Genomic DNA, 16,183 nt, shown 5'->3' with positions numbered 1-16,183 from the left:
TCCACTTAATGTCATACAAATATGGGACTGAAACATAAGTGATAGTTTTACATACCTCTGTCTACTGATCAATAGATCAATAGTTTTATTGTACAGAAACTATAAAGAACAAACTCAGATCTAACTAAAATCCATGATTTTAACATGTGATGGAGCCACTTTTATTAACACCAAGCCTCATGATGTTAACATGGACATGAAAAATAACACAAAAAAATAAACATAAAAGTAAAAATCCTTAAAAACAAAGTAGTGACAAGACAAACAAAATGGGCAGTGTTTGGTTTCCTTTTGGAAAATATTGTAACGATTCTGTGTTTTAGTTCTGCTGGGCTCCATATGGTTATGTGTAAAGTGTTATGGGCTTCCCCTGTCTGACTCTACTGACTCCCACTCACATGTGATAGGCCTGTCATGTGGGCGGGGGATCGGCAGTACCAGGACTGGAAGTGGAAAGAGTTCAGAGTTGTGTTAGCAGCGAAGCTACCTGTTGAATGTACCAGTTTGTTAGAGGGGTGAGCTGCAGCCTCAGGAATAGCAGCTTGTACTTATTCTAATAAACCCTGTTCGGCGGGACTACATCTGCGGTGTTGGCGTCATTACAATATTTTTTTTTTCAACATTAGAGAAAATGTTGAGAATTCAGTTTTTCTGGCCTCATCAAGTCTTTGGTACTTTAAAAAATATGATCTTACTTTTTACCTGTTTGGAGGACTTGCAGAGACAGAATGTTTGAGCCTTCACAGTTTTCATAGTCATCCTGTGTGAGAGCAGAATGCTCCAGTTATGGGCCAGAAGCGAGCATCTAATAAACATGCATGTTTTTGCTACAAGCTCATTGGAAGCTGTACATATTGATAGGGATTGGCAGACTGACATAACATCTGTAAAAGTCCAGGTAAACAATGTACACTGGAAATAATTCCAGGTAAGCTGTGATGTTAAATTTACAATAAGCTGTATGCCAGAACACTTAAAACACTGAATATGCTTGCATTATACCTGCATATTTTTGCTGCCTGGACAGAACTGTAGGGGGAACACATATCGATGGGGAAACGCAGACTGATGTAACACCTTTAAAAGTCCCAATAAGCGACATATGTTGGAAATAATGCAGATAAGCTGTGGTATTTGTAGCTAGGCAGCTAACTGCAGCTACAAAAGCAGCATCAGAAGAGTGTCCTTTCAAGGAGCCTGAGGTATAGAATAGAATAGAATTACTTTATTCATCCCAGCAGGGAAATTATTTCGCAGTTACAGCAGCATAGAGACAAGACACACAACAACCACCACTGAGTAGCAATTGTAGACAAAATAAAAATAAAATATAACATGCTGTCAATATAAAAAGCAACTTAGAGCAGTCCTTGTAAAGATTCAAAAAATGCAGATACAGTATGTATATGTAAATATATGTACAGCAAGTGTGCCACAGTGCAGTTGTGCAAAATTGGACTGATTAGTGCAGAACAATGATTTAGCTTTTATTGTACAGTGAGATGGCATGTGGCAGGAAAGATTTCCTGTATCTGTCCCTACGACAGCGGAGCTGGAGCAGCCTATGTGAGAAGGTGCTCCACTGTCTGTCCACTATGTGGTGGAGAGGGTGCTGTTTATTGTCCATAATAGACAGAACCTTCTTCAGTGTCCTCCTCTCCACCACAGTTTCCAGGGACTCCAGCCTTAGTCCCAGTACAGAGCCAGCTTTCCTGATGATTTTGTCTAGTCTATTAGAGTCGCTGGCTCTGATGCTGCTTCCCCAACACACAGCGGCAAAGAAGATGGCACCGGCAACAACACTGTGATAAAAGGTCTCCAACATCTTGCTGCACACATTGAAGGATCTCAGCTTCCTTAAAAAATAGAGTCTGCTCATCCCCTTCTTGCACACAGCGTCAGTGTTAGATGCCCAGTCCAGTCTGTTGCCGATTACAACTCCCAGGTTTTTGTAATCCTCCACCTCCTCCACCACTTCCCCTTTGTTCTTTAATGGCCGTGAAGATGTCTTCTTCCTTCTGAAGTCAATCACCATCTCTCTGGTCTTACTAATGTTGAGCCTCAGGTGATTCTGGTCAGACCACCCCACAAAGCTGTCCACCAGTGTCCTGTACTCCCCGTCCCCTCCATCCCCTAACGAAAAAACAGGAGGCAGTGCTTTTAGTTTGGTGCATATACGATATATTAAGTGATCTGAATAAAAACAGACAATTACAGCAGCATGATAAGACAAAATAATTGACTCAGAATAAATTAATTCCAAAATCATAAAGTCCATAGTCCTTTTCCTAGCTCGCCATCTTCAGATCCAGATGAGGATCTGATCCAACAGGGGGAAAAAAACCCGTCAGAAAACTCATTAAGTGTTTTATCCAAAACAACAATTATGTACAAATATAATACAAAGGAAATTATTAAATTTAGGCATTTAGTTTATGCATACTAAATGCAAATGCAATAATTAGATTCCTAATAATTAGACATAAACATTTCAATCAGGTTAATGCTCCAATGAGCAATCGAGCAGAAGTTCCACATGTAAAAGTAATACTGCTATCAAATAACAAACTCACCAGGTAATCAAATCAATAGGTTCAAAGATTTTGGATGAATTGGTGAGGAAAACGCCAACAGCAAGCCACAATCACAGTGGAAACAGGTGAGGATCTTTAAACTGCGCGCTGGAGGAGGGGCTTTAAAGAAGCTAGCAGAGTTTGGGGCAACACAGGAAGTGGGCCCGCAAAAATAAAAGTCCTTGACTAAATGTGAGTTACATATTACATTTCCAGTAGTGGCTGCATGCTACCGTTGCATACCAGAACTCTTAAAGCACTGAATATGCTTTGATTTAGAGTGGGAAAGACATAAGTTAGTACAATGTCAGTTTTACGCTTTGAGCAAAATACAATTTTTTGGCAATATATTTGTGTTGAAGTTTATTTTATAATCTCACATAACCTTATAATTTCCCTTCATAGTATCTCTCCACATTGAGTACTCTGCTAGAACTGTTGCATCTTCTCAAGGTCTGCAACTTCAACATTTGCTGTGATTTAACTTGAAAATATCTGTAATGTCATATTGACACAATTAGAAATGTTTATCCTAAAGGTTCATGTTTCTTTGTCCCTTTTAATTATTTTTTACCTGGTCTTAACTTATGATTGTAGTCAATGTCGGGAGCAGAATTAAATGGTTTTTGGCCTTGATTTTGAACTGTGGATCACATTAATTTAACTTTATTTTTTAAAACAGCCTGAATTTCCGTGAAATTGCTTACATAGGTGAATGCTTGCATGCTTTATCCAAATCAGTAATAATGAACAAGCTTTTGCAATAAAAAAATCTAACTGAAAACTGATTTCTACAAACATAATGACAACATAAACATTACCATAAAATAAGTGATTACATAAATAATCACTCTTTTTAACCCTTTCATGCATAAACTATGATCCTTTGCATCAGGATTTTTTTCCAATTTTTTTTTCTTAAGGCATAAAATAAGGTAGAAAAAAAAGTTTTTTTTTAATCATTTTTTTTTAAGTGATCAATTGTAATTTTCTCCAAATACAAAGTTATTTGAAAAATACATCAGTAGTATTGTTCTTTAGGGGTTATCTGATGTCACAATATTTTTTTTTACCTGCAAGAGTCGTCTACAGTAGAAGGAGGGACAGGGCTGGTTGGTATGCATTTTTGTCTGTCAGCCATATTGGATTTAACAAAAATAATTTCTTGCATTTGCAGTTGATGGCCAGTAGTTGATAGTGATGCATTAGTGTCCACTTCAGTGGTCTGTGTGCATTTATAACATAAAAAAGAAGCACAAGGAAATAGCTTTTAGATAGCTGTCCACTGTAGTGACAACTATGCCTCAAAGGGTTAAAGTGACTGACCTAATTAGAGAAAGGTCTGGTCAATTGATGCTAGAAGTCTGATAATGATTGTAATGGAGATTGTAATGAGTGAAGTGACACTGTCTTGCTTTTGAATGTAGCAGTAACAGAGTCTGGAAGGTCTGTTCCAAATAAATAAAAAAACATGTATTTATTTATCATAAATGAATCAATAATTATTATTAACCAATAATAAAAACAAACAGTAAACACATGCTGCATGGACAACCTATTGAACAGTTTAAGAGCCACAGACTAAAAGGTTCTGCCCCAATCCTGAGTTTTTAACTGAGTGGAACAATCAAGAGATTCTGGATTTAGAATCAAATTCTTGCTGGTATTGGTCAGAGGGCCAAAAGGCAGCCTTCCTTCTGAGTATGCTCCACAGTTTCCTATGTAGAGTCTACCAGAGAATAGTGGAACACACACAGACACACAAAAATTACTACAGTTTTTTTTTTTTTTTTTTGACTGTTGTAACCATTAAACAACCTCCCCCTTCAGTTCCATCGTAAAAGTGGAGATACATTGTTGATGTTAACATTGTAAAATAAAATAATTAAGTAAATATTGGCAAAGCTCAATGTAATTTTTATATTGAAGTGGCGGAGGGTTGTTGTCAGCAGCTGCTGAAATAAAGTAACTTGTAATCTAACTTAGTTATTTTCCAAATCAAATAATCAGTAATCCAAATTACTTTTTCAAGGAGTAATCAGTAATCTGGTAAAAATTACTTTTTCAAAGTAACTATGCCATCACTGGCTGCCTACATAAATAGCTTAGGTGTTGGGAGACCAAAGTACAGACAACCGGAATCAGCTAAAGTGACACAGACCTTCAGCTGAAGTTCTTAAAAAGGTACAGGCATAGAGTTAGCATGAGCAAGAAACTCAGCAAAACAGAACACAGAATCCAGCAATGAAAAAAGGAAAGCCAGGAATTTAAATAACAGATAACAGAACACTATAAGAAACTATTCAGGAAGGGGAATGGCAGAATAATTTATGAAAACAGACCTTCCAGAAAAAAAACTAATAATGCAAAAACTATGCATCATGACAAAAACCACAAACCAAAACCCAAACAACCAAGAATCATGACACCTTAGCCAGACTATGAGCTTAATTAAAAATCAAGGTTTTAAATCTAGTCTAGTTATTTTTGCTGTCTACAACCCACCCAGTGCCAACATCAACCAAGCACTGAGTACTCTTTACCATCAGTGACAGACAATCCATATACCTGGAGGGTGTTTTTATTGTTGCTGGAGACTTTAACCAGGCTAACATAAAGACTGTTCTTTCTAATTTCCATCAACACGTGAATTTTCCGGACAGCGGGAAAAACACACTGGATTTGGTCCACACCGACATCAAGAAGGTCTTACCCCTACCCCCATTTCAGCTCTTCAGATCATCTTTCGGTTATGCTCATCCAAGCATACCAATCCCTGCTCACCAGACAAAAGCCTGTGGGGAAGAAGGTGAGAGTGTGGCCTGAGGGAGCCATGTCTGCACTGCAGGACTGTTTTGAGTGCAGACTGGGTCATGTTCAGAGAGGCCGCTATGCACAACCAACACACGGACGTAGAGGAGTATGCAGCATCTCAGTTAAACTATATCTAGTGGTTTATGGAGGTGGTTACAGCAACAAAGTCAATAGTCACACCAGAAACCTTGTATGACTAAGGAGGGACATACTAAACTGAAGGAGCATAATGTTGCTTTCTAATCTGGTGACATGACCACACTTAGATTAGGCAGTAAAACATGCCTACAGTCAAAAGATCCAAGTTTTTTTTCATGATGCAACACCAGACAACTGTGGCAGCATCCAGTCTGAGACTGATTATAGAACCACATCTTCACCCTGCCAAGGTGAGATTAACTTCCTTAATGAGCTCAACAATTTCTTTGGAAGATTTGAAACCCTCAATAAAACCCTGCAAGGAAAGCTACCCCTGACCCTGAGGAACAGGGCCTCAGGCTCGAAACATCTGCTGTGCGAAAATCCCTGGGAAAGGTGCAGAAAGTTTCAGGTCCTAACAACATACGACTGGATGCGGGCTGGCAGCGGCGGCTAGAGGCGAAAAGACTGCTGCAGCGGTGACGAGAGGTGAAGGAGAGGCTGGAGCTGGGTGGTGGAGAGGAAGAATGGAATATCCGATTTTGGAGGCAGCGGGTCGCCAGCCATGACAGCTAAAGCTGTCTGGCATTCGCACTTTGCCTACTGCTGCAGCTCCACCAATCCTGATGACCAACGGCTGTCATCCCAGGTTTAACACCAACCACATCATGAAATATGCAGACAACACAACAATTGTGGGACTCATTCAGGACAACAATGAAGTGAAAAGAGGTACAGCATCTTGTGAACTGGTGTAGAACAAACAACCTGCTTCTGAATGTCGACAAGACAAAAGATCATTGTCGACTTCAGACGGTCTCGACCGAACCACACATCACTCCTCATCAACGAGAAAGCAGTGGAGATCGTCAGCAGCTCTAAGTTCCTGGGGGTTCACATTACAGACAACCTCAGCTGGACACCTCACATCACTTCCCTGGTGGAAAAGTCACAGCAGTGCTTGCACTTTCTGAGACAAATGAAAAGGGCTTCCCTCCACCCTCTCCACCTTCTACAGAGGAACTACTGAGAGCCTGCTGACCAGCAGTATCTCCATCTTAGACTTAGACTGACTTTATTATCATTTTGCATGCACAGGGTGTATACAGAACGAAATTTCATTGCATACGGCTCAGAACAATGTTTTGAGGTTCCAATGTTATGAGGTTACTCCGGAAGATAAATATAAATATAAAATATAAAGTGCAGAAATGACAGTAAAATAGAAGTTATTTAGCTATGTACATGTGCAAGGTATGAAGTGGAGACCAGTTTTTGAGTGCAGTCCAGTTAAGAGTTCAGCAGTTTGATGGCAAGTGGGAAAAAGCTGTTTCAGAACCTGGTGGACCTGCAGAACTGCGGAACCTCTTTCCAGAGGGCAGCAGGGAGAACAGTCCATGGTGAGGGTGTGAGGGGTCACTGACGATGTTTCGGCCTCGGGACACGCAGCGCTGGGATGAAATGTCCTGAATGGAGGGAAGGGGGGCCCCGATGATCCTCTCTGCTGTCCGCACCACTCTCCTCACGTTCTTCCAGTCGGAAGCGCTGCAGCCTCCACACCACACAGAGAGGCAGCTGGTCAGAATGCTCTCTATGGTGCTTCTGTAGAACGTCTTGAGGATGGGCGGGGGCAGGTGTGCTCTTCTCATCCTCCGCAGGAAATACAAGCGTTTCTGTGCCCTCTTGACCAGAGACGTGGTGTTCACAGTCCAGGTGAGGTCGTTAGTGATGTGCACCCCCAGGAATTTCGTGCTGCTGACCACCTCCACAGCCGAGCTGTTGATGAGCAGTGGAGCGTGGCTGGGCCGGTTCTTCCTGAAGTCGACGATCATCTCCTTCATCTTGTCAACGTTCAGGATCAAGCTGTTGTCTCTGCACCAGTCCACCAGCTGCTCCGCCTCCTCTCTGTAGTCCAGCTCGTTGTCGTCTCTGATGAGGCCCACCACCGTTGTGTCGTCTGCGAACTTCACGATGTGATTGGTGGCGAACCTGGGGGCGCAGTCGTGTGTCATCAGAGTGAACAGCAGAGGGCTCAGGACGCAGCCCTGAGGGGAGCCTGTGCTGAGGGTGATGACATCGGAGGTGTGTTGTCCAATCCGGACTGACTGAGGTCTGTCGGTGAGGAAGTCTAGCAGCCAGTTTCGCAAGGGGGTGCTGAAGCCCAGGTGTCCCAGTTTTCCTGCCAGATGCTGTGGGATGATTGTGTTGAACGCTGAGCTGAAGTCCAGGAACAACATCCGCTCATGAGTGTTCTTCTCCTCCAGGTGAGCCAGGCTCAGGTGTAGGGCGGAGGAGATGGCATCCTCAGTGGAGCGGTTTCGGCGGTAGGCAAACTGGAACGGGTTGAACGTGGAGGGGAGTCTGGAGATGATGTGTTCTTTTACCAGCCTTTCAAAGCACTTCATCATGATGGAAGTCAGTGCCACAGGCCGGTAATCGTTGAAAGAGGTGACTTGAAGTTTCTTTGGCACCGGAATGATGGAGGCAGTTTTGGGACAGGCTGGCACTGTGGCTTGGTCCAAGTGAGGTGTTAAAAATGTCTGTTAGGACACCAGCCAGCTGACCTGCACATTCCCTGAACACCCGCCCAGGTATGTTGTCGGGGCCTGGGGCCTTCCATGGGTTGACTCTTTTCAGAGTCTTCAACACATCGGCTGTGTCCAGGCAGAGTGCCTCCTCTTTCTGGTGGGGAACAGTTTTCTTTGCCGGAGTACTGCTCAGTGCCTCGAACCTCCCAAAGAAGTTATTGAGTCCATTGAGAAAGTCAGCATCAACTTCGCCCACTGGGGGGAAGGATGGATTGTAATCTGTGATCGCCCGTATGCCTTGCCACATACTCCTGGTGTTGCTGGTGTCGTGGAAGAACTCCTGTATTTTCTGACTGTGGGTTTGCTTTGCTAACCTGATAGCACGGTTCAAGTTGGCTCTCGCTGTCCTCAGTGCCTCCTTGTCGCCAGACTTGAAGGCTGAGTTCCGTGCATCTTCCATCTGGTCTGGAAGCTGCAACGCCTCACAATGGAAGTCTCTACTGGAATGAAGACAGCAGAGATGGTCATTGGGACTTCACTCCTCCCTATCCAGAACATTGCACACATTAGCCTGAGCAAACCAGATCCTCTGTGATTCCACCCATTATGTAATTATAGGCACACTTGTGTTTTTTTGTATGTGGCCAAGCGATGATATTTCATTGCCAATTTTACTTATGTGTCTTTGTGCAATGACAATAAAATAAGTCTAAGTCTATAGGGAACAATCATCTCTGATGTATGATGAAGCTTGATTATTAAATCAAATTAGTAACTATGAATTTATGATTGGAAACTACAATCCAAACCAAGTACAATTAATTTCTATGCATAATCAAGTGTTTGTATACCTGATGTCATGATGTGAGGAATACCAGACCTAAATGCAGCAGGCAAAAGACATGAAGCTCTGTAGATTATGTTTAATAAAAGAAAGGAACCAACTTACACAATGCAAAAATCCAGGGTACCAGAAAATCTAAAAACAAAGCTAAACTGTGGACACGAGGTGCTCACTATTAAACAAGACAGATATGGGTAGAGAGACGGGGGCAGTGATGAGATGGACCAGCGAGTAGTGATAGACAATGAAGTGCTTAAATAATGGGAGGTTGAGTGATGGAACAAAGTGATGGACTGAAGTCAGTTTTCTTTCTAGGAAAAAGAAAAAGAAAGAAATTGAGGCTTGAACTGTGATGTCTGTGGGTCCCACTATTGTCCTTTATTCCCCATATCCTTTTTTTCATCTTGGTGGTGTGTAATTTAATAGCATTTAATAAGTATTGGATTGTCATTGCCCTTTCAGAAGGAAAATCTTTTCATGTGCAAATTCTATTGTTCTGCTTTTGCAAACTTTTTCATTATTCTTTGAAAAGCATATTTTTGCCTCTTTACTGTGTTTTTCCTTGTCTTCCCCTTTTCTCTTTCAATTTTGCACAAACCTCATCATCACTGTCTTCTACACTGTCCTCATCGTCATCATCTTCTAAACTACTTTCCAAACCGCTCAGATCAGCGAGAAGGTTGGTTATTTTTCACTCCTTTCCCTCCTAAATTCAATCCCTGGAAGACTGGAGCCGTGCTGTGCCAGCATCTTGCTAGGCGCCCCAGGCCTGTCCCAGCCACTTACACAGGACTTTAATGTATTCTATAACTAAACTAATGCCCACTTTCTTTGACCTGCTTCTAGGGCTCCTTGTTGCCCCTTGTTACCTTGTAATGTTATGTAAAAAATAATGATCTTTGTAGCTTTTCTATGCAATGTTTGTGAAACGAGCCTCTTTAAAAACGATTTCCATGTAAACTTATTCTCAACTGAATGCTTCATATCAAGTGTTGATGCATTAATTATTAATGGGTCAACCACCTTGTGTTGCTCATTTTGTATAGCAGTGCTTTGTGAATATGACTGTCTGATCAACTGATTGAATGATTAAATAATTAATTGAAGGACTGACTTAAAAAGAATACCCAGGTTACATAGGCAAGAAGCAATGCAAAAGTTAAAGTGCAAAATGACAAGTTTCTCTTTGTTAATTATACTGGAAAATGAGACCATGTATAATAATTTCAGGAATAACAAAAATGTACCTTGTATATTTACTGGGAGCAGTGATGGTTGTAACAGCTGCCGGCAGCATCCTGTTGCAAAATGTGCTCTCCAGTGATACAACTAAGTCATACATGAAAAGGGAGATATTTCTATTATTTCTACAATTCTCCTGTGTCTCAGCTTTGAACTAGAGCTAATGTGTTGAACTGTGCTGTGCTAAAGCTCCCAGCAGCTGTTAGACTCTAACAGCTGCTAGGCTGATAGAGTCTAACCATACCTGCTCCCAGCAAACTCAATAAGTGTTCAGATACATCCTGCACAGTTATTTGCACAGTTTTACTAATTTAAATAACATATCTCTGTTATTGCACATACATTATTGTCACTTATTTTAAATAGTCTGTTAAAATAGTCTGAAAAAAAATGCCTCTTCTTGGGCGGCCACCTTATTGTGGTGGACTGAATTGAGTGCCCCAATGATCCTAGGTGCTATGCTGGCTGGAGCTTTAGGGTCACCCAAGGCAGACAGGTACTAGGTGAGGGACCAGACAAAGCGCAGCCTGAAGACCTCGATGATGGACAAGAACTTTGGACTTTGTGTTCCCTCGCTCGGACGCAGGTCAACGGGGCCCCACTCTGGAGCCAGGCTTGGAGGGAGGGCACGATAGCGAGTGCCTGGTGGCCGGGCTTTTACCCATGGAGCCCGGCCGGGCTCAGTCCGAAGAGGAAACATGGGTCCCCCCTCCCATGGGCCCACCACCTATGAGAGGGGCCAAAGGGGTCGGGTGAAACATGTGAGGGGTGGCGGCCAAGGGAGGGGGCCCTGGCGGTCCGATCCTCGGTTGCAGAAGCTGGCTCTTGGGACATGGAATGTCACCTCTCTGGTGGGGAAGGAGCCGGAGCTAGTGTGTGAAGTTGAGAGGTTCCGGCTAGAAATAGTCGGTCTGACCTCGATGCATGGCACTGGTTCAGGAACCAGTCTCCTTGAGAGGGGCTGGACATACGTCCACTCTGGAGTTGCCCATGGTGAGAGGCGTTGGGCAGGAGTGGGCATACTTGTTGGTCCCCATCTCAGCGCCTGTATGTTGGGGTTTACCCCAGTGAACGAGAGGGTAGCCTCCCTCCGCCTATGGGTGGGGGGATGGGTCCTGACTATTGTTTGTGCTTACAGGCCGAATGACAGTTCAGATTACCCACCTTTCTTGGAGTCCTTAGAGTCCTTCAGTGAGGGATGCTATCAGGCTGAAGAAAGAGTCTTATCAGGCCTTTTTGGCCGGTGGGACTCCGGAAGCAGCTGATGGGTACTGGCGGGTGAAGCGGCATGCGGCTCAGGTGGTTGCTGAGGCAAAAACTCAGGCGTGGGAGGAGTTTGAAGAGGCCATGGAGAAAGACTTCCACATGGCTTCAAGGCGATTCTGGTCCACCATCCGGCATCTCAGGAGGGGGAAGCAGTGCAGCACCAACACTGTTTACAGTGGGGATGCTGTGCTGCTGATCTCGACTTGTGGGCCAGTGGGCAGAATACTTCGAAGACCTCCTCAATCCCACCAACATGCCTTCCATTGAGGAAGCTGAGGCTGGGGACTCAGGCTCAGCTTATAAGAGTCCACTATCTTAACGTCCATTCCCTGATGTTTTCTATTGTCAGTCTAGTGGGTCTCTGTCTTCTCCAAAATGTACATGGTTGGGCTCTCCAATCTCGGGGGACGAGGTCGCCAAGGTGGTTAATAAGCTCCTCGGTGGCAGGGCCCTGGGGTTGGATGAGATTCGCCCGGAGTTCCTTAAAGCTCTGGATGTTATAGGGTTGTGTTGGCTGACGTGAATCTGCAATTTTACATGGACATTGGGGGCAATTCCCCTGGATTGGCAAATTGGGGTGGTGGTCCCCCTGTTCAAAAAGGGGGACCGGAGGGTGTGCTCCAATTATATGGGGGTCACACTCTTAAACCTCCCTGGCAAGGTCTATTCAGGGGTCCTGGAGAGGAGGGTCCATCGGATAGTCGAACCTTATATTCAGGATGAGCAGTGTGGTTTTTGTCCTGGTAGTGGAACACTGGACCAGCTCTACACCCTCAGCAGGGTCCTGGAGGGTGAATGGGAGTTTGCCCAACCGGTCTACATGTGTTTTGTGGACATGGAGAAGGCATTCAACCAAGGGACATGGTGGGGGGTTCTCCGGGAGTATGGGGTACCGGGCCCTTTGATATGGGCTGTCAAGTACCTGTATGACCGGTGTCAGAGTTTGGTCCGCATTGCCAGCAGTAAGTCAGGCTCGTTTCCGGTGAGAGTTGGACTCCGCCAGGGCTGCCCTTTGTCACTGATTCTATTAATTACTTTCATGGACAGAATTTCTAGACGCAGCCAAGGTGTTGAGGGGATTCTTTTTTGTGGCCTTAGGATGGCATCTCTGCTTTTTGCGGATGATGTGGTCCTATTGGCTTCATCGGGTCATGATCTGCAGCTCTCGCAGTGGCAGTTTGCAGCAGAGTGTGAAGCGGCCGGGATGAGGATCAGTGCCTCCAAATCCGAGGCCATGGTCTTGAGCCGGAAAAGGGAAGAGTGTCTTCTCCGGGTGGGGGGGGGGGTGTCCTGCTCCAAATGGAGAACTTCAAGTATCTTGGAATCTTGTTCACAAATTAGGGAAGAAGGGAGCGGGAGATCGACAGGCGGATTGGCTCAGCGTCTGCTGTGCAGCGGGTGCTATACCGGTCCGTCGTGGTGAAGAAAGAGCTGAGTCAAAAAGCAAAGCTCTCGATTTACCGTTCGATGTACGTTCCCACCCTCATTTATGGTCATGAGCTTCGGGTCATGACCAAAAGAACGAGATCGCGGATACAACCGGCCGAAATGGGTTTTGTCTGTAGGGTGTCTGGGCTCTCCCTTAGAGATAGGGTGAGAAGCACAGTCATCCGGGAGAGACTCAGAGTAGAGCCGCTGCTCCTTCACGTCGAGAGGAGCCAGTTGAGGTGGCTCAGGCATCTGGTCAGGATGCCTCCTGGACACCTCCCTGGTGAGGTGTTCCAGGTACGTCTCAACCTCTCCAGTTCAAGTGAGTACCCAGGAAATTATAAGAGTCCACTATCTTAACGTCCATTCCCCTGATGTTTTCTATTGTCAGTCTAGTGGGTCTCTGTCTTCTTCAAAATGTACATGGTCTGCATTTTTCTTTAGGGCAAGGGAGGGCCCTGTCGATCTGTGGAGAGGTTTTGCTAAGATTTTGCATAAAGCCTCAAAGGATTTGTAGAGAGGTTAAAAACATTTAAAAACAACCCTAACATTTACTTATAACTATAAGTAAAAAAAAAAAAAATAAACTTCTAAAAATAGGCATCCCAACATTATTATATGGTGGCCTTGAGGTTCAAACCACTTCAGCAAATTGAAAGCAGAAATACAAATTACAAAAACACAACAACAAATTGAAAACACTACAACATTAACAAAGCACAATTTCAAATTACAAAAACACAACAACATTAACAAAACAGAAAGGGTTATGTCCCAGTTGGTGATCTGAGAAATCACTGATTGGATGACAGTGCTTTTGAACCAGAAGTTCATCTAAGGTTGTTGGGTAACAGATTCAGTCTAGTGGTTGCTTTAAAAGGACACAGATAGGCCAAATTTAATCAGAATTAACAAAGGATTGTTCCTGTTTGTCCAATCACTAACTTTAGAAAGTAATTAGATAAAGAGAGAAACTGTCATGCTCCTCCACATTCAGCTCAATTTGATCCATTCATCTTCTGATTAAAGAAGGCACTGAACTTGCCATCACCTCATTTTTAAATTCATTAAAAAAGTTGTAGCAGTGAGACTGGGTGGTAAGTTATCGTTTTTCACTTTTTTTAGAAAGCATCATCATGCATCTGTACTAAATAAGTGACAAAAGTCTGTCCTTGCTGCTTTGTTTTTTTGTAACAGCATTCTAACCAAACTTCACAGCTTGATTAATAGTACTAAATTATTATTAATGATATTCATCATTATTATTGATGAAAACGGTGTCCATCACAGATTTGACACTTCACAATTGGACAAAGTCACTTCACAAACTTTTGCTTTGCCTTCTTGTTATATTTCTTCCTGTCTAACCGTATTTTCACAAATAGAGACATGGGGAAAATAGCAGTTTTAAACAGGATAGACATTCAAAGAAAACCAATCTCAAGAAAATAAATAAACAGAATACAATATGGAACACCACTGTGGATCCAGTGATAAAATGGATGGACTTCCATTGATTCTTCTTGAGATTTTCAACCTTAAGTTAAATAACGCACAATGTTAGTTTATTTGTTTTAAAGCACTAACATTTAGCAAAGTACTGGGATTCTAACTACAATTCAAACCTTAACAAGGAACTATTAAACAGCTGAAATGTTGTCACCTGTTTTATCTACTCCCCAGTAACATGCATTCTTTAGTGTAACGTGACTTCCTTTTATGAGTCAGAATCACTTTATTGTCATTGTCAGTAAACAGATTCACAGGCTAGGAAATTGCTTTGATATAATGGTGCAAAAATAAATGCATAATATTTTTTTTTTAAAATATGAATATGAAAAAGAAAAATATACTATATGTATGTACGAGATCTGAAAAACTTATCCCATAAAGCTTGGGCAACAAAGCCACAACAAAGCAGTTTATGTGGCACTTATAGAAACTCCTGTTTCTATAACAGTGTTGCTATACTGAAGCATGTTGAAATGAAATTTCTGAGATCTCGTCATCTACTGTCATCTAACATTTCAGATTTTGGCATTTTGTTTACACTCTTTCTGAACATCCAGGCAACTGGAATATTAATGAGCAAATTTTACATCATTTGTGATAAGTGCTACTGAGCGCAGCCTTTTCCATGAAGCTCCTCCTCAGAGCTTTGGTTTCCAAGCTGAGCCTCCACTTTAAGAAGCAGCCCTCTCCCCGACTTTGCCATTCAACTCCTACAAACTAGACAGCAGCAATTAGCAAACATCTGGAGGAACTTTGTGTCTGCTGAGCCCGCCAGGCTGCTGGGGAAGACTTGGCAACTGCGCAGGAAGAAATATTTGTCCATCAGGGTTGAAGCTAATCCGCACTCGTTAATATTCATTCATGTTTATTAATCACAACCAGTTCACATACAGCAGTGCACAGTACAGCCTGAGCACCTACACTTAGCCGTATAGTTTCTCACGTCCCAGAATCATGTCTTCTCATTCCTTCTGTCGTTACCTCCACAGTCCGGCGTGTGCCTCCCCGTTTTTCCATCCCACCCACTAATTGTGAGGTGATGCCTGCTGGCAGTGTCAACCTGACATGTGTGGCAGTGGGTTCTCCAATGCCTTTGGTCAAGTGGATGAGTGATGAAGTGGAGCTGACCCAGGAGGATGAGCTACCCCTTGGCCGTAATATCCTGCAGCTTACCAATATTCAACAATCTGCTAACTATACCTGTGTTGCCATCTCAACTTTGGGTAGGATTGAGACCACAGCTCAAGTCTTTGTCAAAGGTATGAAACTATGTAGTTGTGTTAATAGCATGACATCACATCCAAAGTTAGTTAACAAAAAAGCTAGTGATGAAGTGCTATTTTTAGCAATCCCTTCAAGTCGGAGTCAGTCGGAGTCTGACCCTTGACCCGATGAGATGATGTCAGTATTGTCCTCACAAGTAGGGGCCTCTTCAATATCAGACTAGTATTAAGAAGGAAAGATAAGATGAAGACTCCAACAACATTGTGCTATTTCTTAGCACAATGCAAATTGATAGTAATGGGGGTCTGGGACTTTTGAGACTCCTCCTTTAAAGTCCTATGTGTATGTTATCGGCACTAGGAACTTTTAATGCATATAATTAAAATGTAGTAGCTACCTTATTTTTAGCACTTAGTTGACTTCACAATCCCTTAAAGCAGGGGTGTGCAATCCTGGTCCTCGAGGGCCGGTGTCCTGCAACTCTCAGATGTCTCCCTGGTCCAACACACTAGCACACGCTACACAATCTTAGAGTGGTCGGCCGATTGTTGGCTCGTTTTCAAAACCTGAGAGGCCACACATTAGCCGACAGAAATCCTAGGTATAACGGTTCG

General features: G+C 43.1%; 1 protein-coding gene across 1 annotated transcript in view; it reads left to right on the top strand.

Annotated features, from left to right (window-relative positions):
• LOC114139662 (receptor-type tyrosine-protein phosphatase F-like) overlaps positions 1-16,183 on the top strand; it is a 153,580-nt gene that overhangs the window by 38,364 nt on the left and 99,033 nt on the right. The window contains exon 5 of the mRNA XM_028009702.1: positions 15,335-15,604. Within this exon, the coding sequence (XP_027865503.1) occupies positions 15,335-15,604 (270 nt within the window). The remainder of the gene's footprint in view (positions 1-15,334; positions 15,605-16,183) is intronic.

This window comes from Xiphophorus couchianus, chromosome 23 (assembly GCF_001444195.1).
Source record: "Xiphophorus couchianus chromosome 23, X_couchianus-1.0, whole genome shotgun sequence".
Taxonomy (NCBI): domain Eukaryota; kingdom Metazoa; phylum Chordata; class Actinopteri; order Cyprinodontiformes; family Poeciliidae; genus Xiphophorus; species Xiphophorus couchianus.
Note: the sequence above shows the minus strand (reverse complement) of the source record. Positions and strands in the feature narration are given on the sequence as shown.